Below are 24,315 nucleotides of genomic sequence, written 5' to 3'. Positions count from 1 at the left end.
TTAAGAAAGTTCTTTGACCCTCGGTCTTATGAAACCACTTCAGACCCTGTTGGATAAAGTCCAGAATGCATGGTGGTCAAGATGAAAACGAGGCTGAAAAGCTGACATTATGGAGATACGAGGTTTTTATTGGATAGCGATGATGAAGTGTGACCACACATTTGAAACAGTCTCTTTCTTATAGACATTGCCTATGTCTAGAAAGTGGAAAAATCCCTGTATGTACCAGAAAATGATATACATTTTAAGTATACATTTTAATTATGAATTAAGTATAAATAAGTGTGTATGTGAGGATTTTGTTTTACTTTTACACACATACACACCTGGCAGTTTCCCCAGTAAAACCACATTCTTCTACTGTCAGCCACTGGAGGTAAGCTGCCTTGCTCAAGAGCATCTCAGCAGCAGCAGTTCTTGAGGGAGGTGAGAGTGTTTCTCATTCACTTGCCCTGCCCAGATTTTCCCAGCCAGTCTGAGGATTCAAACCGGCAACCTTCCAGTCACAAGCTTCCTTCTTACACGTGTGTCTAAGTCTATCTCTTTGCCTGTGTGCGAGGCGTCCGGACCGGTGCGTCTGGCGTTCACAGCACCTTCAGGGCGGCGGCCCTTATTAAAATGGTGGAGAGATACCGCAGGCTGGCAGGTGGCCGACAAGCTGTCAAACATCGCCCCCTGCTGCTAAGACTATGAACTTAAATGGCTGCTCAAAGGTGGAGGTCAGACCTACAGCATGGGATTTACTGGAGGGTTTTGTCCAAAGTGCCTTGCAGCACCAGGAGAGCAAACATTGAACTCCAGAGCGTTTACTCCTTCAGTTTGGTTCATTTGTCCAGGTGAGGATGCCATTCGAACTCGGGTGGCACCAAATAACCGCACCAAGATGCCTGAAAATGCATCTTGAATGTAATCTGAACTAACGACAAGAAACGACCCCAAACCGCAAGGGTTTATGGGTAGAAGGAGACGGATGTTGCTTGGAAAGCCTATAGCAGAACAAAATGAGGTCTGGACTGATGCTCATATTCAGCAAGCTTCTTAACTGGTATGAACACCACAGAAGAAGAGACAGACAAGTCCATCATGCTGAGCTGAAGTTACAGGGACAGGAGTCAGATTTGTTTTGACTCTCTAACCTGGCAGGATGTCAGATCACCAAAACTCTGTCCAATAAACAAACTACTTGTGAGTCACGTGACTTTTGTTGACAATCCCTAGTTTCCTTGTAATTGGGCAGTGTGAACCTAAATGAGCCAAATGCAAACAACAAGGTCAACTGTTTCCACTCTGGTTTGGACCAAAGAAAGCAAACAGTAGGTGTGATCTCAGTCATAGCCAGTGGTGCAGCAGAGGGCCGGTTCATTACCGCAGGCTAATGAGAGGGAGATGAATGACTAGGCAGAAACCGAGTCCGGCTCCAACACCTTGAGGGGGGACACTCTTCACCGCTCGCACAAATCAATTGTTTTCTCATTTTAGAGTTGCTAATTGTGTTTTTTTTCCCCCCAAAGTTTTCTTTGCTCCGGGGACAGGAGAGGAGACAAAAAAATTAACTTTTCAGATGGCGAGAAAGCAAAAGAGCCTGCTAGTCAGACTTAGTATGAATGAGAATCAGATGGCAGCGGAGGAATGCTAAAACTGTCACCGCTCCCTGACATCGGTTGTTGGGGTGTCTGTGCTGTGTGTGTGTGTGTGTGTGTGTGTGTGTGTGTGTGTGTGTGTCTGTGTAAGAAGTGCTATTTCGGCAAAGACGCAGCAGTGAGGTTTGCTGTGACTGATGTGAGGGGGCAGATTACCACCCATAGGGGTGTAGCTGCTGTCTGCAGCATTTTTGTCATTGCTCGGCGGCGGCTGGAGAGAAATTATTTGCCAACACGCCGGTTCCCACCGCTCTGAGGTGGAACAAATGCTGCAAGCATCAGACAACTGGACTCTGGGTGGGTATGCATGTGTGCAAATGCCTCATATGTGTATGTGTGAGTGTGTACAGGCCCTTATGAGTGTGTGTGTGTTTGTGTTTGCGCGTCTGTTTGTGAGTGTACATGCCTCTGTGAGTGTTTGTACATACTTGTGTGTGTATTTATGTGTGTGTTCTTTGATGATGTGTATGTGTGTATGTACACTACCAGTCAAAAGTTTGGACACACCACATTTTTCTTTATTTTTACTATTTTCCACATTTTAGAATAACAGTAAAGACATCAAAACTATGAAATAACACAAATGGAATTATGCAGCGACCAAAAAAACTGTTAAATCAAAACTATCTTATATTTTAGATTCTTTAAAGCAGCCGCCCTTTGCCTTGATGGAAAGGCAAAGGCTTTGGAAAGAAATTCATACATAGGATCAACTTCACTATTTATATTTGTCTAAGAATCTAATTTCAAGCATTTAAGCAGAAGCCTTTAGATCAAAATGGCTTTAAGAGAATGAAAAACATAGTACATTCAATCAGGTGGGTCCAGACTTTTGACTGGTAGTGTATATACCCATGTGTGTGTGTGTGTGTGTGTGTGTGTGCATGCTTATATGACTGAGTGAATGTCTACAGGCTTGTATGTGTATATATGTGGCTGTCTGCGTGCGTATAGGTAGGTGTGTGTGTGTGTGTGTGTGTGTGTGTCTGTGTGTGTGTCTTGAGTTTCCCAGCTCACACATGACACCTTAAGAGTCGGTTGACGCCTGTGGTTCGCCGACCGCTAGCTGCAGCCCGGAGCTTGGCAACACAAAGAGTGTCATTATATCGTCTGTTAGCGTATTTAGCAGCAGCTTCTGAGCCAAGACGTGTAAAAGGGCAATTCCCCGAGGTAACGACACATTAAACAAACACTTCTCAAACACCAAAAGCACTTGACCGTGGAAAAAGCTTGTAGGCCTTCTGAAGTGCCTGTGTGAAAACTTTAAAGTGGTAATTCTCCAGTTCCTCCTTTTTTTTTTTTTTTTTTTTTTTAAACTGGCGACATCTTCGGTGCCAAGCGGTCGTTGCTGTGGTGTGGTGCACTTCCCACAGATCACCTGTCAATCACACAGTGTGGGGGGGCGGAGCTTGGGTTTTCTGTTGATGCGGTTTCTCTTTTCTTTTGTCTGTTCAGCCATGGCGGCTATCGCTGCTCATGCTAACTACCCAGTTCTTCTTCTTCTGTTTATTCCAAACAAACCTGAAGCTTAAAACTAATAATAATAACGAATAGTTTGAATCATTGACCTCTGACCTCTCTGTGGCGGGAGTAACACAACAGCACTACAACCCAACAGGACAAACGCATGTAGGCTTGTGTGCACGCAAATAAACATTGTAAAATATGAACTGCCTGTGTAAAGACCTTTAAACGACACGGACAGTCAAAGTTAAAGAGGTGAGGCGCATGCAGCATTTGCCTGTATTTACCTTGTGTTCTTCTTCTGCGGTGTCCCTATTCCGCTGTGGCCCGGAGGACTTGCATATCGCGCTGTGAGACTGCGGGGAGAGCAGAGAAGAAGACAGACAGACAGTCAGAGAGAGAGAGAAGAGAGCCGGGGCGAGGAATGAGACCAACGGCTTGACCGAATTTTTTTTTTAATCCGCCCCTTAATGCAATAACACCAGTGAGAGGAGGCATTCAGATAGAAGGAGAGAGAGAGAGAGAGAGAGAGGAAGAAAGACAACGAGGGCAGTGATAGAAAAGAAGAAGCACGTGGTTCATACTACACAAGTGCACATTTCTTTTGATTTTTTTCACATGATGGCTCGCACATGTTCGTTACCGCATGCTTATACTGACTAAGCCTTGAACGTCCCTCAAATCCGTTATAGGGCCGCTGACCTGAAACGCCTCCCCATCCGGAAAAAAAACTTTCTCATTCAGTTTTCGTGGTGGCCTCGTTTGAAGAAACCACCAAACACACACACACACACACACACACACAACACAACCGGGCAGAGGCGTAGGAAATAGCCGAAGCGCCAGTCACGGTTAACAAGCCAACACTCACCGTTAGTCATGCAGGGAGAGGGGGAATTAACGCCGCCTGCCCTCTCAATTCATGTTTGACCGGGACGTAGTTAAGCTACTCACGGCGGACAGAAAGAAAACAAAAGGCCGCTTTATATGCACAGAGATGCCTTTAATCATTGCGGACGCCCTGTAAACAACGAGAGGTTAAAGACCAGGTGGCCCAGGCTGTGTGTGGAAATGTGCGTGCGTGTGTGTGTGACTCGCAAACCATGTGAATCTTTTTCACCGGCCGTCATCAGCTGGATGAACAGAGCCTCTATTGAAAAGCTCTCTGCATCCACTGGACACTTCTTCTGTTTTTAGCATAGCAGCGCTAAACAGATGCTTGGGTGGGGGGGGGGGGGGGGGGAACGCTGCTTGTGGCTGGCTGTTGTTGAGCGGAGGTTTTTGATTATAGATTAAATATTTTACATTTCTGAGGAGAAGAGAGATTCCTGGTGAACATGCAGCAAGGTCAACTAATGGTCGGTTAGCATTTTCAGCCTAAATCAGCTAAAGTTGGCTGATGGTCTGAGCTGGTTTTAGCTGGGTTTTAGATGGTCTGATGCTGGTGGGAAATGAGAACGTTGATGCTGGTAGATGAGCTAAAAGCAGCATAAAAGTGCCTAAAATGTAGACTCATCAGGTCACTTGCTAAACCAGCAGTTATGGTCAGAGCCTGACCAGTATAAGCTGCCACCAGCATAACCAGTTTGGCTTCCAGGCTGTTTTCTTCAGCAAGGATAGAGTAAACACACTTTGGCCTCTGGATAGGGTCCATGACTGTAGCCACTGCCAGTACTAGTTCAATTTGTGTGTGTGTGTGTGTGTGTGTGTGTGTGTGTACGCGTGCGCCAATTAAATTATACATTCAAAAGCAAATAATGGACACAACCACAGGCAAACACAGGGAAAAAAAACAACACCAGATGCTTGCGAAGGCTTGGTATGGGATACGATTTGAAAATTCAACCAAAAATTAATTACTTTAGAAAATTGGGACCTTGAATTATACCTACTGTAATATGCAGCAACCTCAGTTACTAACCCACAGGAATATGCTCCGTTTCACTGCATGTGTAAATAAAAGAAAATAATGAAAATGGCCGCAGGAACAAAACAGGAAGGACTCGACTAATCCAGGCTATTAGGTTAAAGGAACTGCTTTAAACAAAATACTGACTTTATATCACAGCTGTTGTAACCCATAGTAACCTATTGTAGTAGCGGCTGTCCCCTTCATGATATAATTAATCCTGCAACAATACTGCAGACAATTCCTCCGTGACTGATACACAGCAAACAAATCAGTACACTGCAACACAAACTCCAGTTTCTCTACACCAGCTAGTTACCAGACTTTTCCTCGTACCTTCCAAGGGCTGCACAGAGATCACGACTTGATTTTTCCAAATAATTCCTCTTGGGGAAGGAGCCAGCGTGCAGCAGCGGTTCAACAAGCAGCTCAACAGTAAAAAAGTGGATCTTCTACGATGACTTTCTGGATCGCAGCGACCCATCAGCGACAGACGGAGGAAGCAACAGCACCAGCAGTCTGTTTAGACGTCCTTCTTTTCTGACAACGGGGAACAAGTTGTTCTCTGTTTTGTGTTTGTGGGCTGTTGGTTTGGCGTTGGACAGTGAAAGTGGACGGAGACAATAAACCACCTATACTGGCTGGCTGAGTGACGCACTCCAGTCATCACATCTCATTTTCTGTTCTCTTGCTGCTCTCAGCATGCAATTCTCAACTCTCAGCCAGGGACTGAATACAAAACCAAACAATGAAGTTGACATTTGAACGTTTTAGGCATGTAGTTGACGTCCTTATCTGGAGTGGATTATAATGAGTGCAACAGTACCATAAGCTAACAATGCTAGATCATCATACAAGTAAGCTAGAGTGAAGAGGTCAAGGGTCAGAGCCAGTTTCTGACATGATGTTCTAGTAAGTTCTAGTAATGGAAACAAAGATTGAGATTTTTGGTTTCTGAAACTAGAGTACACCAAATTCCACCTTAAAAACTGTTAATTCTGACAATTTTTTAGGCATAAAAATGTCAGATTCTGCCATTTTTTGCCTCTTCATACATATCACATGTCAAACTACTGAGCCAATAAAAGACTTGGAAATGTTTCCAGAGGGTTTACAGTGTGATACTGTCTTCCTCGGCTGACTTTTGCCTCTTGCGATTAGCCAATTTAAAAACTCTGAAAATCTAATAGCACCCCCCCTTTTTTTTAGGGCGGTCTTAGTCACCCCTCTAAGAACAAACTCACAAGATTGTCCTGACAGTATTATTGTGATTAATGATCGATTAATGAGATATAAGTGCTAGAATAATCATAGAGATATTGAGGAAATGATATCAAAGCTCAGGTAAACCGTCAATGAAATGGGAATGAAAAGGCAACGCCCTGCGCATTCAGGACAGGACCGGGATCTTTTTAAAGTCTGCTGCTAATTAATATTTTGTCTGCTTCTTCTTCTTCACACGCCGCTTCCCCCAGTGTCACCGGAGGTAAGACCGGTGCGGAGTTGTAGATTTAATCAGGCTTTCGCTAAGGTTATTATTAGTTAACATCACCCTGAGTAAATGTGATCTTTATGTAGAGTTAAACCGGCCATCACAGAGTGACAGCGTAATATTCAGAGCTTTGTTCGCCGAGGTCGAACCGGGACCGACGAGGATCTGCTAAGGCGGTGTGGCGCTGTGCAAATTTAAATTAGCCCTCTGACTCCCTAACAGAGTATCTGTAATTGCTTTTTCTCTCTCTGACACACACACACACACACACAAACAGACACACGCACACACACTCATTCTTTCTGTCTCTTTCTATGACGCACACACACACACACACTCACACGGACTCTCTCTCAGTCTTGGTCGGCCTCTCTCCCTTTCACACACATACTTTTATTCAACACACACACACACACACACACACACAGTCTTTCTCTATTTCCATCTCTCCCTCTGGACAATTAACCTCACTTTATAACCGCCGCTGATGAATTGCCGAGTCATTGTACATCGCTAATTGACCTCGGAGGTTTTCATGACGCGGTGATATGCTAACGAGCCTCGGGCCCAGACGGCGGCGCCCGAGGAAACACGTTCGGGGCGGTTTCCCATTATAGCGGCGAGCGCCTCTGTATCGCTGTGGAAATGAAGTATACGATATATGACACGCCGGTTAATGATCTCTGGCAACTAAATATGTTCTCCTCGCTCCCCCTCAATACACCCCTCTCCCCCCCCGCCTACACACACACACACACACACACTTATATTTCCTCCCCCCACAACCCCTGAGGCACCGCCATGCTTTGCACTACATCAAATAGCCTAAATGGCGCTCAGCACACAGAAAAGGCGAGCGAAGCCGACGATTAACGGAGTGCTTCTTAAATAAAACTTTTCCATCGCATTGCTCTTTAAGTGAAGCTTTTTTTGTCCTCTTTTTCTTTATTCCTGCGCTCTTTCCTGCTGAGGTTCGGAGTGGGAGTGCGTCGCGAGGCTGTCGGCGGGGAGGAAGAGGGGTTATCTGTAAAAGCAGCGGAGGCCGCAGGAATCCGAGGCAAGGTAATGGCAAGAGCGGCTTGTGTAGCAGCGGCCCGCAGTTATATTGAATAATCAACCGCAGCACGTATCTGTCAGGGTAAAACTGAGAGGGGTACTGCGGCGCACATTTTTCCACCACAAGGCCAATTCCCCCCCCCCTCCCTCCTCCTTATAAAACGCAGTGAAACATGAAGGCAACGGTATAGACTCCCCCAGCCTGGAGCGCTTATCCAACCCACCACTTTTAAGATCTTTCCATGTGGAAAAAAAAGACACCAGAACACATAAGGACAGGATGCGAAGTTGGGGCGGCGAGGGGGGGGGGGGGGGAGGGGGGGGTGCGGCGGTGGTGGTGGGGGATCGGTGCGTCAGTTTTGATTGAATACAACATACATCACCAGGCCCTCCGTCTAATCGTCCGCGACACTGCGGCACACATGCGAGCGATATTGGATGCCGCCGCCGTCCCTATTAAATGTGAGTAATATCGGTTTCAGCTTGATTGTAGCCGCAGAGCGCCGAGGTCGGACGGGAACCGATGGTTTTTAGATCCAAAATGGGCGGGGCGGGCCCGCGTGATGACAGCAGGTGATGAGATGTCACACGACCGTCACGTCCATGAGGGAACCGTCCAGTGAGGCCTTTTCAAAACCTGAGTAGCTCTTCCATTCTGCCTATATTTGTGTTCATTTATTGCTTTGAAGTGCTTGTATTTGTCGGCACTATTTATAGCAAATAAACTACTTGTTTTGTGCATTATACGGTTTCCCACCTTTTCTATTTGATGTTCTCTGACCCATTGAGAACTGACTTTTCCACTGCCTTTTTATGTGGATTCCTGGACAACACATTAAGTTGCACATTGCCCTAGGCAGCAACAGGTTGCCTACAGTGGCAGGCATTGTAGAAGCCCCCCTTCATGCATTTATCCCGCATCTATCCTGCATTAATACAGTATACAGTGGAAGCCATTGTAGAAGTCTAAGCCCACACATTTATCTTGCATCTATCATGCATTAGAACTGCGATAATTCATTCTTAAATGTCACACAGCAAAATTATACAGCATTATACAGCATAATTATTAAGAAAAACAAAATTCTAACATTTCTCAACCAGCTAGTTATCAGGCCAAACCAGAGACGAGAACGGAGATTTTTCCAAATAATTCCTCTTGGTGATGGAGCAGAGACTGGTCAGTTACCACAACCAAACTTTACCTCTAAATTTGTCCTATGAGCAAGACCAAGACCATATCCATATCCATCTATTAGCAATTTATAATCAATACCCAAACCATTTAAAAAACACCAAACCATGATGTGCGATAGTCTGCAAAAACACCAAGACACACACAGAGCAGAATTCAACCATTTACCAGTTCATGATTCCACTGACACTAATCCATCCTCCTCACACTGCCTCGTGTTTTCCAGTATCGTCCGATCTCTATCCCCACACACACACACACACACACACACACACACACACACACACACTGCAGCGGGCGGGACTGTACCTAGGAGAGGAGTCGGGCTTGGCCAGGCTGTAGGCTCTCCCATAAGGCAGGCGGCTCTTCCTGTCGCGCGCGGCGGCGGTGGGCAGGCGTGAGGCGCGGCAGACCAGGGGGTCAGCGTGTTCGCCCCGGGACATGCTGCGTTAAAGAGGGAGGGTTCGCTCTGCCCTGCCTGGCCGGGCCCCCCTGCCTTCTACAGCTCACTAACCCTCCCGTGGCTCCGGGCTGTCGCGCTCCGTCCAATGGGGGAGTTCCCCTCGGACACACACACACACACACACACACACACACACACACACGTCCCATCCCCTGCCCCAGAGACACCAGTTAGGCCAGCAGGTGCTGTCTATAGAAAGCACCCCATGCCACAACTGTAGATGTGCACTAAGCCAAATGTGTGAGAGTGTGTGTGTGTGTGTGTGTGTGTGTAAATCTGAGAGACAGAGATAATTGGGCGATTTAAAGAGCTTAAACTTTTAGCCTATATTTTAGGAAGTTACTCAGACAAACTAAATCTTCTGGGTCAGATGAAGCTGACGGGAATTCATCATTGTGGAAAATTATAATCGTAGAAGATAAGTGATTTTTATTTCAGTGTCTGAATGCATTGTGGGTGAAAACACCGTCAAAAGGCAGAAGGAACCTGCAACACGAGCCAGTTTGACCATCAAGCCTCTAAAAACTGCCATTTTTTTGTAAATAAAAAAAGTTCTATTAATTTAACATGAAAAGTGAAAAGTGCAAATGTTTCAGGCTCTCGTCAGCGCTCTGGTTACAAGCTGAACAGAGCTTCTTCAAATAGACGGGCTTACAAGACACATCCATAGATTTAGGTTGCAGTTTGGGTGTAAATATAATATATATATATATATATATATATATGTAAATATAAGCACTGCCAAGGTTAGGGTTTCCAGTAAAAACACAAATAGCTGAAACAAGTCGGTCAGTGAGTGATGAAGTGGGCGGCACATCTACAGATGTACATGGACATTGTTTTCCTGCACTCTGCCAGCGTGTCTGATGCTCTGCACAGTCACTGTTGGTATTTGGTTCAGCAGCAACACATGGTGGCAAATCATCTGTGTGTGACGCTTGACTCACACACTCATGATCATCTGGCTCATCCACGCTGCACTCACACACACACACACACACACACTGCAGATCTGTTCTGTCCAGATCTGTTAGACCATTACAATCCACCAGCACATCCAGGCTCCTATTCGTTCTCTTTTGAACTATTCCACACTTTTTCCAGACTGAAGTTTCTTGGATTTGAAGATATTAAACTGAGTTATCCACATATTCATGATCTTTGAATGTTACTTTGAATATGTGGTGTTATTTTTCGTTGGTTTTAACCTTTTGGGGTTAAATAAAACTACAGTTTTGCCAGCTGGTCCGTCAAATATTTGATGCTCAGTATCTCAGAACTGCACTCCACGCAGATATAACCTTAATAATTCCAAGTTCACAAATCATTTTTCAAGCATTTTCCAGACTTCATGCGCAAATCCGAAAGTTTTCTCCACTTGGAATATGATCAAATTCGTTTCCCATACTTTCCCGGACTTTCCTGACCTGCACAGAGCGCCCGCACAGCCCCGACTTCCCCCTCACTTTGCAGAAGAATGGCTTACTTTATCACTGACAGACATGGACCGATCCTCTGACCCGCGCTGTGGCCTCCAGCCCTCACACTTGATTTACTAATCGACCCCAGGGGGGGAGCGAGACGTGACCGGGGCTGTGGACAGGCAGGGCAGAGGGTCTGTTTGGAAATTAACTCAAGTCACCTCAAGAAGACCTCTTTTGTGTATTTATCCCGCAATCCGATCCTGAACAGTAATACAGCAGCAACTAAAGACTGTGCGAAACCTGAAACTTCGTTGGTTGTGAAACCTCGAATTTCCTCTCGATCAACTTGCTACCAGACCCTTTCTTGTAAAAAGAAAGAGACGTTGCAAGGTTGTAGGTCCGGCAGTAAAAAAGTAGGACGTCTACAATGGCTATATCAGTATCGGTGTCAGTGTGTGACATCACCGGTGTGTTGGCATGCTCGCCGGGCCGAGGCGGTGGCGGTGGCGTGCCTGGAACGCCGCTCTGTTCGGCTTTTTGTGTTACAGCAGCGAGTTGGGAGGGGGGGGGGGGGGGTCTTCCACACCTGTTGTTGCTGCTGTGGGGGGGGGGAGGGAGGGTGGGAATAGGTGGCAGCTGTGCCCCTAAAGCCCTAGTAACCCCCCATACACACACACACACACACACACACACACACTCCAAACTCTTTCTAAGCAGAGCGAGGCTGACCCACTCCAGTCGGCGATACGGTTTCACCCATATACCCTCTCCTCAAATGCAGAGATTAAGTGTGTGCTCTTACTGCGCTGACACACACACACACACACACACACACATACTTACACTGACATAGATTCTCTGTCACACACACACAGCAGGGCCAAGTAGAGCAGCAGTGCAGTAACCTGATCTGCCGGGGGGGAATGCCACCCATGTGTGGCATGTTAGGCCGGCCTTTAGATGCTCCAGTAAGGCCCAGTCTGTCTATTTACATCACACAGGACCGGGCCTCTGCTGCTTTTACTGCTTATTACTGCTTAGCCATGCAGCCCTACGCCTTCACTTCTGCTGTCAATGTCTGCGTATCTTAAACCCAGAAATGGACGAGCATCTTCACATCGTACACCTATGATCGCTAAAATGGAGGAAAAGTCACCGCCCCTTAAATTGTGTGTCTTAAATCTTAAAACGTTCTATACTACTACAGTATGTGCACAATAACATACTCACATTTCATAACAATTTCATGACCAAGACAATTTCCATTAGTTCCAACAGTTGCCGGCCTGTGTGTTGAAACGTTATGTTAATTTTTTTTACAAATTAATTGATTACAGTGTCTGGGTTTTGTTTTGGCTGGCTGCAATTATCGCTAGTGACTTTTGTAATCAGGAAATTAATTAGAGAGTGACTAAACTCCAAAAACAAATTTGTGGTGAAGCCTGACATCTAATGGTGAAAAGTAGGGTACTGAACTGGCCTTCTGCTATTGGCTGGTCTTTGGTGACAGATGATGTCACCTTCTATAGAGTACAACAGGTGGTGACATCAGCTGGCACCAAAGACCAGCCAATAGCAGAAGGCCAGTTCAGTACCTTCCTTTTCACCATTAGATGTCAGGCTTCACCACAATGGAAATGCTATTTAGGCTATTATTGTTTTGAAGGTAATTCCATCTACTTGGGCCATTCTTTAGTGCAATCCAAGGCTCACGCCACCGGAATGTAAAATATACTCATTTCAGATGCAGTACAATAAGATCTGTCTGCAGACCTCAGCTGTGAGCCGTCTTGACTCCTCTCTGTCAAGACTCCCTCGCGGAGCTGACACTGCAGAAGCGCTCCGAGCATTTAATGAGAAACATCTTCCGCGAAGGCTGTTATTTATTTTCAACACCATCGAGACTCAATCATATCCATCAATTTCCTGTTTACAAAAGGCCCCAATTAACCTGCCAAAATCGATAAATCACTCGAACCTCGACTCCAGCGCGAATCCTAAGAAGAGGAACCGGTCCGGTAATTCAAACCAGCGACCATCCGGCCGCAAGCCTGCTTCTGGAACCTCCGGGCTACCTCTGCCCCGAATTATACCCGCGGCAGCACCGTCCGAACGCGTCCGTCTTTACCGTACCTGGACTGCATCTCCTGCGTCTTGAGGCTGCTGGCGGCCGGCGCGGCGCTGCTGCTCTGCTGGCTGAGCTCCACCAGCGACTGGTAGTACTGCTGCTGCTGCTGCTGCTGCTGCTTGTAGCGCGACAGGATGAAGAAGAGGCCCAGGATGCTCTTCAAGTTGCCATTCCTGATCTCTGGAGGGGACACCGAGGAGAGAAGAGAGCAAGATCAGAGGTGTGAGTGTGTATTTTATACTGTGGATTCATCCTGCATCCATCCTGTGCACAGCTGCAGGCAGGGATATTCATTCTAAAAGCCCTTTATCCTGCATCTACCCTGCATTTGCCAAATGTTACACAGTAGAACAAAACGCCGTGTTGTAATGCTAATATTTCTCAGACCGTCTCTTGTATCTTTTCGACAACTGAAAAGAGAGCACATGTTGATTTTTTTTCTCCAAACAATTCCTCTCGGGGATAGAGCTCAAGTGCAGCTGTGGTGCAGCAAGCGTGCAGTAATTCCACCCATGGCAGCATTTAGTAATACATTATGCAGTATGTAGAGCTGTAGCGTATAAGAATTAACACTTACTCGAAATAAGATCTAAATAATACAGCCCACTGCCAGTTGTGGAAGATCCAGACTAGAGCATCTCCTTACACGCATGACACAAACGCCCAGCTGCTGAGCGTGTGAACTTTCAGACCGGCGGCTGAGAGGCAGAGGTCGGGTTCGAGGGGAAGTCTGAGTCAAATTTAAGAGGATAAAAATACACTTAAATTCTCAGAGTTCTGTTTTTTATCATTAAATGAGGAACTGATTCTGAATTAACGGGTGCAGTTGGTACGGTGTGACGATACTGACAGAAGTGATGCGTTTCGTTTATTTGCGCTGTGATAAAAGATAAAAATGAAGTGATGTGAACTGATACAATAAAAACAGAAGAGAGGAGAAATGAAAGCAACACAGCTGGACAGGACTGCAGCATCTAAGTAACAACCAAAAAAAAGATATTTTAGAAAACTGCAGAATGGCAAAAAGATGCATAAAATAAGATATATATAAATGATTAAAATGATATATAAAATTACTGTAAGTCATAGAGGAAGAGTATAGTAGTAAATGGAAGGGTATCAGGTTATTGCAGACAAGCAGTGTGAGAATTAAAAAGATTCTCTTCATACTTGTGGCACCAGATCCACTTGAAAGTGCAGCACTGCGTCCAAAGTTATCCCTTAACTATGCTTAGCTGACAAAAAAGCTCCTAATCAATGACAAACGTCGTCTGTCGGGAGCATTTATCTGATCGCCAACAGGCCTTAAGTTCATCTCATCCCCTTTCAGACAAAAGTCAAACAAATGCGTCTCTCCCAGACTCCTACACACAGCAGAGATAGGACTCAACAGTCACAGAGGAGGGAGAATTGATCACTCTGGCTAACGCATCCATTTGTGAAATGGACTTTTCATATCGAGCCCTCTCTAAGGGCCGGCGCAGAGAATCGAGAGGCAAACGGAGGATAGCAGCGGCTGACGCAGTGGTTTTTACTCTCTATTTTTCAATCTAGCGGAGGCTCAACCTTCTCCCCAGCCATCCATGGCTATGTTGTTTGGAGATTGCGAAAGTTGGAGAAGATTAATCTCTTGGGGGAGTTTTCCATTTTCTAACTCCCGGAGGCGGTAATTTATACTGAGCCTTGGAGACAGTCTGAACAGCAGCGCTTTCTACGCTTTAGGGAGAGACGATGTTGCAGATTCAGCCGACCAGAGTCACTCACTGTGGCCGGAAACTTCTGGCGATTGGTAATAATAATAAGAAAAAGAAGAAGAAGAAGAGGAAATTTTGTGTTTGCCAGAGGTCAGAGGTCAGGGTCAGCTACAGAACAGCCCCTCTGAGGATTCAGCATGTTGCTCAAAGGCACTTTAGCAGGGTGGAGGCTTGCTGCCGCGGGACAGCTTGAACCCGGGACCTCCAGGAAGGATGGTCTCCATTAGTAGAAACGTTTTATCAGCATCATGAGGATGTTGTATCTTTGATTTTTTACATCATTTTATTATATGTTTATTTACATCTTTCATTATGCACCTTGTTCACCAACTGACATCTCTTTTCTTTTGCTGTGGCACAATTTCCCCCCAGGGATCAATAAAATTAATATCTTATCTCATCCTATCTTCATGTGTCAAGTGCCCTAAAAAGCCCAGATTCAGCCCAGAGGCTTTCCAACAATAGCAAGTTAATACTGTCATTAATAAATCAAATTGTTTGACGTTTGACCATATGGTGCTGCTTTCCTGTTCAATCTTAAATACAGAGTAAATTTGTTGTGGAAGACATTTGAATGGAAAAAGCAGCCACCTGTCGCTCTTTCTCGAACATGTAAGAGTGAACAGAGAGTGGTCCTGATAGCAGCTGAGAGAGAGAGTTCAACCATGATATAATATGACCTCCTCTAACGTCACATGGTCCATTAGCAGGGCCTCTGTTGGCTTGGTACACATGTAGAAGTCTCACTTACGAGGCACAGCGTGTTTGCTGAACTGACGCTGCACTCTGGCTGCACGCCCGTCCCGGAGAGGAACCGTTTGGGGGAATTTACTCTCTTTTCAGGCATCGGAACGGTCCGGTCGCTAATGTCTCTCATAAAAAGAGAGAGAAGTGAGTCGCACATTGAAGTTCCAGTTAATTTATTAATATTGAAGTTTCAGCCATGAGGCTTTCATCAGGGTGCAGCTCACTTCTCTCGTTTTTTTTGTAAGTTTATTGTCCATGGTCAGCAACTCATTAGTTGTTTATGGTGTGCAGACTAATGTCTCTCAACCAACTAAGGTTTTGTGTTACAAAATGTTAGTTTGGTTTTGCTGTATAATGTTCAAGAAAGAATTGACTGCAGCACTAATGCAGGATAGATGGACCCCACTTGAATTAACCTTTCATGTAACAATCTTCTTCCCCTTCTACTCTTAATAAGTTGGTTTGACTACTGTTGACAAAATGCACTTATTGTAAGTTGCTTTGGACAAAAGTGTCTGCTTAATGACGTAATGTAATGTAATGCAGATGCAGGATAAATGCATGAAAAGAGACAATAATGGCTGCTCCTTGTATAGCTACTATAGTAGGCCTGTAGTGTGTTTTTCTGCCCAAGCTTACTACTAAATAATGGTTAGTAGTGCTGAGTGTCACAGGCACCAGGGGCACTGACTCTTACGTCCAGAGTGATGTAGGTGGAGAGATCTGGACTTAAGAGCTTTTTCTGCTTGACCAGCATTTGGCTGCAGCTCATCTTGTCATTTGGCCAGAACTCTGTCAGTCCGCCGGCTGGAAATTTACTGTAAAACTCTTACAAGGTGTCACCTTTTGCTGTACTTTCTGAGAGATTCGGGGGCAGTTGAGACAGAGGAACGGAGAGTTTGGTTCTTTGAGTCCGTGGCGGGACAGCGGTAAAGCACCACATGAGACACTTCTGTCAGCGGCACACAGCTTTTTCATCTGCCGGATCCAGGAGGGCTCTTGCCGCTCTGGAGCGGAGTATAGGAGAAGTGTTTCTGCTTGGCCCACACTCAATGAAAATGGGCCCTGCTTCTGCAGACCTTTCAAGTGGTTAATGTGGTTTCGTTCAATCTCTTTTTTTCTTATTTGGAGAGGTTCGTTATTTTATGAGCCACAGAGGACTGTGGAGGCGGTGAAGGAAAGGTTGTACTACCGCTGGGCGATACAAGAGAGACATAGATTGTTTGAGCAGTGAAGTGCTGTACTCTCTCTTTACCTCCTGAATCAACTTTTCCTGGGTTTAATCCCCAGAGAATACACGTCTTCACCCCCTAACCACTCCCGCAATTATGTCTTTGCTTTTGCTGCTGCCTTCCTCTTTTCCTGAGTTTTTAATTCCTTTGTTTGACTTGAATGTGAGTCCATTAAGTTATAAGTTACAAGTCATACTACTAATTGTTCCTCTATAATAACCTTAACCCCTCTCCATTATCCCTTATTCTAATCAGGGTCTATATCCCACCCTCCATCCCCATGGACCTCCATGATGGCGCCAGATGTGGTTGCTAGGAGATTTGTGACACAACTGCAAATCCTACCAGACACATTTGATGCTGATGAGCGGGAACTCAAACACTGATTGATAGAGTGCTTTGAGCAAGTTTTATTACGTATTCTTTTTATTACTACAGCTATGGAAGTATATGGAAGTGGCTTACAAGTGATTTTAAGAGTTATGGTTTCATACCCCATTGACTTGTGCTAGCAATGCTAACAAATGATAATTGGAGGCCGATTTCATAGAAACACAAGCTCTAATGTAAAAACCTTTGGCACATTCTGACAGGGGACTCGATCAGTGATTAATAGAATTGCTGAACCTTCCCTTTAATTTAAAACTAAAAACTGTAAGGAGCCCAGGCCTTTGTGTCAGAGAGATCGGTTCCCCTCGCGCCCCGAGCCTCACCCAGCGGGCCGGGAGCAAGCGCGCGCCCTCGCTGACCCGGCACGGAGGAGCGTTTAAGCGTTAAGTGGACTAATGAAAAAAGCCTCCTTTTGAAAAGGTCCGCACCCACCGAGATCAAGGGGAGGTGCACCGTGGCGAGCGGGTCGCAGCGTGCCCCGCCGGCCCGACGGCCAATGAGAGGCCGGTCAGTCCGGTCTCAGCTGCGGAGACCCTGCAGCGGCGAGGCGCTCTAATGACCCGCTAGAACGAGCGCTCGCTGTAGCCCATTATCAGCTGCAGGAAATGTGTGTTTCGGGGCTTCACACCTGCTTTTTTAGAGGGTGGAAAAGGCAAACTGAACTTCCTGTGGATAGCCTAATTATTTTTTTTAAAGTGGTCAAATTTTGGTGGTGGTTACCCAGTTACCCAGTTCTTCTTCTACATAAACGTAAAGCGCATCAGCTCCTGTGTGCCAGAAGATTTTACCCAGGAAAGACAGGACTACAACAAACTTAAAAGCTTTCATGAACTGGATTTAGGTTGAATCACTATTGTGTTACATCAATTGTTGATAGATAGAAGCAAAACTAACATTTATCTATAAGAAAATGTCCTGGAGCATTACTTTAATTTATTCAGGGAAGGTTGACTGAGCAGACACACTCTTTCTCAGCAACACACTGCTTCACACTCACACAGCCAAACACACACACACCCGGCAGCTTGAGTGCCTTGCTCAACGGAGGCAGGAAAAAGTTTCTTAATCTCTTTCTCCACCATTTGATCCATTGATCTTCTGCTCACACGCCTACTTCCCTAACCTCCCACTTGGATCTGGAGGGTACGGACGCACTAAAGCACACCGCTGTACTCCTCTGTGACTTTGTTTTCCTTTCTTGCACGGGAAAAAAAAAAATGTTTTAGAGCCGTTTTTTTATTATGGTCTATAACCCTAACCCTTATAGGAAACGGGTGAGGGGGGAACAGCATCGCTCTTCATCAAGACGAGTGTTTCCGGGACTTCGGGTTTACAGCCTCCCACCGCACAGATGCCATTCGCTGGGGGACTTCCAGAGAGATTATTACAATAAATATGTTTTCTCGAAAAAAAAAAAAAAATGCACATCAAACACCCCCCCCACTCCCTTTTTTTTGTTTTAATATATCCCCGCGCCTCATAAAAAGATAATAAAGACTGCATATGCCAGCCTACAGAGTCTGGGAAGCCCGGGACTGATTCAATTAGACATGAGAGGGCAAACATGGCCATCTGATTCAACACACACACACACACACACACATCACATAGTCATGAAGAGAAGGCGGACAGAGGGAGAGAGAGCGAAAGGTTGAAAGAGAAAGAGAGATTGATTAAAGGAAGTGATGAAAAGCACCAGCAACAGGGATGGACAGAGGAACCTGATAGCCTATATATTTACAGACCCACTTTTAAAGTCCAGGCCTACAGAGTCACTTTGCTGTTTTTAGTGCTGGAGGAGAGGGGATGGGGGGGGTGTGTGTGTGTGCAGGATTTAGAGCTGTCGGTCAGTGTGTCAGGCTGCCAGACTATTTCTGCTGCCGGAGAGGTCAAGGACACACTCACCTCCTTAATGTTTAAAGGTTTAAAAGCAGAGCTGAAGCAACATGGGGTCCGGGCCGAAAAAAAGGGTCCTAAATAACAGCTGGGGACAGTTTCAGTTTCTGGTGGAATAATTGAGACGAAATGTATCTATGTATCTATCCTGAGTTATAATACTGTGTACGGGCAATCCTTAATTTGCAGATTTTTTTCAGCCAAAAAGTTTATGGCAACACAAAGAGTCTCTCCACCAAATAATTACCACATCACTCTTTATACCGTGGCTTCCGACAGCTGCACTGCAAATTTTCCTGTGTTAATAAGTGCTGATTTCCCAGTGACAATTATTCCGAGTTGACTGAAGTGTTGATTGGAGAGTCGTTGTTGCGGATGTTCAAAACAAAACCAAAAAAAAAAAAAAAAAATGGTTCAATTAACCCTGATGAGAGTGTACTTATACAAACACTGGCACAGAGCTGATTTTTGCTGTGTGAAAAGAGAGTAACACTTGATTTATTATTCCTCTCGGGAGCCGAAGGACAGCAGCTCTTTGCATGCAGTAAAAAAAATGAGACTTTTACAGTTGGATGTATTTTCTAACTTAACAGGGAGCGTTGGTTCCTCAAACAGAGACACTGAAAATCACGTTTTGGTAGCTCTCAAGTGCAAAACACAATCCTTGCATAACCTATTTTAGAAGAAAACTGCAAACTTTAAGCTTAGATTTTAGCTTATCATTCAATTTGACAAGCAGCCATTTTGGACCGGGTGCTGTTGTGGTCAAAGCCGTCGTATCGGCAATTTATACCCCGATGGGGCAGGAGGCAAATCCCTCTCCGCCGCTTTTCCCCCACCCACAACCCACTCTGATGCCCTAATGATTACCTCCGCTGCCATCGCGAACGCTAGAGATTGAGGAATCGTGCGCGCTGCCATGATACCAGCGTGGTGAATTCCAATGCTGTGAAGTATAATCGTACGTCTTGGAAATAAGGCTTTTTAACCAGTTTTTTTTTTTTTGGTACTCTGAAGAAATGGAAAGCAACCCACAGAAGGTTGGGTGGTGCCGCGGAGCCAAATGCATTTTCCATGGGTCCAGAAATTAGAAAATACAACATGGAGATCCGTCGTCTGCCGTTTTGACTGATTGAATTGAGTGGAATCCGTCCCGGAAGCCAGACCTGAACTGCACATTGTTTTTTTTGCGTCTTACCTTCTGCTGAGAGCCCTTGTACATTCACTCCTCTGGCGTCCAGGAAGCTGAGGCAGGCGTCCACATTCTCGATCTGCCGGGAAAAAACCCAAGAGACGGCGGACAGTCAGCACAAAGGACAGACATGGCAGGAATGAGACGACACTTAACATTCAATGAGCCTAAATGTCTTGGGGTGGAGGGCTGGGGGGAGGGGGGGGGGGGGGCGGGGGGTGGACAGGGCCGATCAGCGTATTACCCATAAAGCAGTTCATTGTGTGGTTATTACCCGAACCCCCGCTTGACCCCGGGCCCCGGCCGGCTGACATACTGACCGCAGTGTATCTCCACCTACACAGCCTGGGGTCCAGCCTGCCTGGCATGCCACACACACACACACACACACTAATACACACACACACACACATACACACACACACAGGGGTGTACACACACTCACGCACACTCACTGGCAGTAAGTGCTAAACACATATACATGCATGCACACACACAAATGTGACACAAAAGAGCGCGCACACACACACATAATGTATGCACACAGAAACACACGGACATGGACAAACACTGCTACCCAGTCACACACACACACACACACACACACACACACAGATACACATAGCTGCACACACACACATGCATGCACACTTCTTGCACAGCAAGAAAGTGGTAAAGACATACACACAAGTTTGACACAAAAGAGCGCACAGAAACACATGTACACACCCTGTCACACAGACACACACACACACACGCACACACAAACACACACTGGCACCCTATTGCACATACACACAGACACAGACAGACACACACACACACACAGCTGCGCAAACACAGAAACACAGGCACGCAGATGCACAGGCACACACTGGCACTGAGACAGTCACACACACACACACACACACACAAGCTCATACATGTGCAGAGTGACATAGTAGACACAAAGACAGTCACACACTCACAGAAACACACACACACATACAAACACACACACACATTTGAGCATAAACAGTATAATAGCTGAGCTGGAGCCCACTTGAGGCCTTTTACAACACAAAGCACGACTGAATGGAGCTATGACACACACACACCCACACACACACACCCACATACACACACACACACACACACCCAACTAGTTTCAGTTTGACAAAGACCCTCAGAGGTTGCATTTATTGGGGGAATTTTTGCATTCCACGAGTGGCTAAACGCGTGGCTCCATCGGCGCGGTGGCCGGCCGCCAAACGCTCCTCAGGTCTTTTTATGACGGGGTCAAAGGTCGGAGCGCTCTGCCTCAGCGCAGTGTGCCAAGGCCTCGCGAGGGCAGGCGGGGCGAGTCAGGCAGGCGTCCAGCGGCGATGATGATTAATGAGCTGAAACTCCCCTCCACTCGCTCTCTCTAATGCGACGTCTCTCTCTCTCTCTCTCTCTCTCTCTCTCGCTGTCTTTCTAATGCTCGCTCACTCGCTCTGTCAGTGTCCCTTTCTCTCTCCATTAGCCGGCGGCGGCGGCCTTGGTAGAAGCACGATAATGAGCCGCCTCCAGGGATCCACGCAGGCCATTTGGGTACTTGTAGAGTTCCCGGCCCAGTTCCCGCCCTCTGCCAAGCTCCATCAGGCTCCGTGGCTGCCGCTTTGTGCCGTGTATTTCAGTGACAAAAAGATTTAATTTAGAAAGTTGGCCATGTCATCGTGGCACTGTTATGGAGAAAATAGCTATGTATTCGCAGCCAACACCTGTTAGATCTCAAGAGGGAGGGGCAGCAACATGACAACCATCCCCAGTCCATGCATCAAAGTAAGCGCCGTTGCCAATCATCAGTCTCAACCAAGCGGACAAAACCTCGGGTGAATTTTGAAGACAATAAGGAAGCGCCGGCAAGCTGCAATTCCTCTAACGTCCGCTAGATGCCGGCTCCAAAAACACTCCAAACCGGCCCGACTCCGTGCAAGTCAATGGGACCACAACCCAACTTCTCACTCAAAATATAAAGTCAATAAATGTTTTCGACAAGAGGCTATGGTCTCAGTAGCTAATTTCACTTCCATGTGTCCATATGGCGATTTTCAAAATAACTGCGTCATTAACGGGATATAACAGTTATAAAATGGGGTTGTTTTCCTAGTGATTGACAGGTCGCCGATTATGGACCAATAGCAGACGGAGCTGCAGCTCTGCAGACGACCCTCGGCTTCACTCTGGCTGCTCCTGCTCCAAAAAATGTCAACATGGCGGTGCTTGTAAACCCGATCTTTTGGCTTCAATAAGACCCCTCAGAAACCTGTGGGTGACGTCACACTCACTACGCCCATCTTTTTTTACAGTCTATCGTCTCAACTTTAACCTCAGCCAAAGCAGTAGAAAGCCCTGACACACTTTGTATTTTTTTTTTTTTACCTTTTTCCAGGGCAAGTTGACTGGGACGATCTGCTTATCTCACAGTTCGATTCGATACGTGATACGAGCTTCACGATTCAATACAACCACGATACGACGTGATACATAAAGGTGCAATGACAACAAAGTCTGACTGTGCAGAATTGTGTTTATTTCTGAGCCACAAATCTTTCTAGCGATAGTATTGGCTCGCTAGAATGTAAACTACTGCCTTGCTCCAGGGCAACCCGGCAGTAGGTGTTGAAGGAGAGGCGCGTCACGTTCCCCACGCAGATTTTCAACGTAGATGTTTACACTGGTTGTATCAACAGGAGTCTCTGGTCCAAAACCCGCGAGACAAGATGTCACACACAGAGCCTCTCCATCTGCCTAACACAACACCCCCCTCCACCCCCCCCCTCCAACACCACCACACACATTCCCACAGCAGGCATAAAAACCCCCTCACATGTGGGTTCCCATTCTCTTCCCACATACTGCACACACAGACAGGAACATGTGTGCCTGGCTGCTAGCTTGTTTGATTATCCCACACACTCTTAGAAGTGTGTGTATGTGGAGAGACATGTGCTGAGCACCATGCACAAGCGCTCATTAATTCAGTCTTAATTAAACTGAGCATGAGGCCGACGTGGGATGTGGCGGCGAAGGGGAGGGGGGAAAAAAAAGGCTTGATGCAAACAATGAATTCTGTCTTCTGAAGTCTAAACATACAGCAGCTGCCAATGTAGCTTTCCCTCTTCATGCATTCATCCTGCAGACATTTTCGTTCTTGAATGCTACACAGTAAATTTGGAGAATATAGCCAAAAATTCCTGTCTCTCAACCAACTAGTGACCAGATCATTACCTGTAACTCCCAGTAGAGAGCTTTCAGGTGATGTAATGAACCCTCTGGCGGCCATATTGGAGGTAAGGTCAAAATGTGCAACTTGGCCATCTCAACAGAAATGACATGGTTAATTAGCCCTAAGACATGGTCAATTTCTATGCTGTTTTTTAATGGGAACTGGTCATTTTGTCGCTGATGCATCTGATTGATTTTGAGTTTAGATGTTAGCCTTTTTGCTAGCCAGCCATAGTATCTGGGCAGCTAATCTTGTTGTAAACACATCTGATCTGCGCACTAGTAGAAGCTAGCGTTAATAGCCTAGTAGTTACATGTTCACATTAACATTGGCTGCTTTGAATCAGCCTGCTGGCCAGTTAGCTAGTGAATAACGCCAAAAAAAACAGCTGTTTGTTTCGGTTAACTGAGCTAACTCTTAGCCACTTTGTAGTGGGGTCTAGGACCAGATGGGCTAAAGACAAGACAGTTTCCTTGGATATAAATCTACTTATATATCATTACTGAAGTGACCTACACCCACACCAGGCATCAGGTATCAGTCTTTATCAGCCTGGTTGTTGTATATTTAGACATTATTTGCGCACCGCCAATTCTCAGCTGACCTCCATGATGGAGCCAAAATTAGTTGCTAGGAGATTTGTGATGCAACTGCAAAGCCTCTATAGCTAAAAAGAGAGCGAAACGTAATTATTCCAAACTATTCCTCTTGGGGATGGAGCCAAAGAGCAGCTGTACTGTAGTTCAGTAAAGAACGGGGCTTCTGCATTGGCTCCATCTGTAACCGTCTGCCAAAATAAATAGTCTATAAACGCAGATGATGTGTAATCAACAAGATTTGCATGGTATCATCACCCATCTTTATCGAGGGACGTCTCAATTATGCTCACAGTGGTTCAATTTCAAATATTTAGAGATTCAAATAACTTCTTAGGCTCTGCGCAGCTCTTCGCATCTGTTCCACAGGCGTGTGTGTGTGTGTTTGAAGGCATGTTTAATAGCTGATAAAGACAAAAAGGAGCGAACTCATAAACAGACAGTAAATCTCTTTAGTCGGAGAGAGATCTCTGCGTCTTGTTTAATG

General features: G+C 45.9%; 1 protein-coding gene across 2 annotated transcripts in view; it reads right to left on the bottom strand.

Moving 5' to 3' along the window:
• nav3 (neuron navigator 3) overlaps window positions 1–24,315 on the bottom strand; it is a 232,785-nt gene that overhangs the window by 122,143 nt on the left and 86,327 nt on the right. For both annotated transcript variants that reach the window (XM_078282062.1, XM_078282063.1), the window contains exons 4-6: window positions 19,989–20,061; window positions 12,777–12,951; window positions 3,392–3,460 (exon numbers count right to left, since the gene is read on the bottom strand). In XM_078282062.1, coding sequence (XP_078138188.1) covers window positions 3,392–3,460; window positions 12,777–12,951; window positions 19,989–20,061 — 317 coding nt within the window. The remainder of the gene's footprint in view (window positions 1–3,391; window positions 3,461–12,776; window positions 12,952–19,988; window positions 20,062–24,315) is intronic.

The sequence above is a fragment of the Centroberyx gerrardi genome, chromosome 24 (genome assembly GCF_048128805.1).
Source record: "Centroberyx gerrardi isolate f3 chromosome 24, fCenGer3.hap1.cur.20231027, whole genome shotgun sequence".
Taxonomy (NCBI): Eukaryota; Metazoa; Chordata; class Actinopteri; order Beryciformes; family Berycidae; genus Centroberyx; species Centroberyx gerrardi.
The sequence above is the reverse complement of the archived record's forward strand: the minus strand, read 5'-3'. Positions and strand labels throughout refer to the sequence as shown.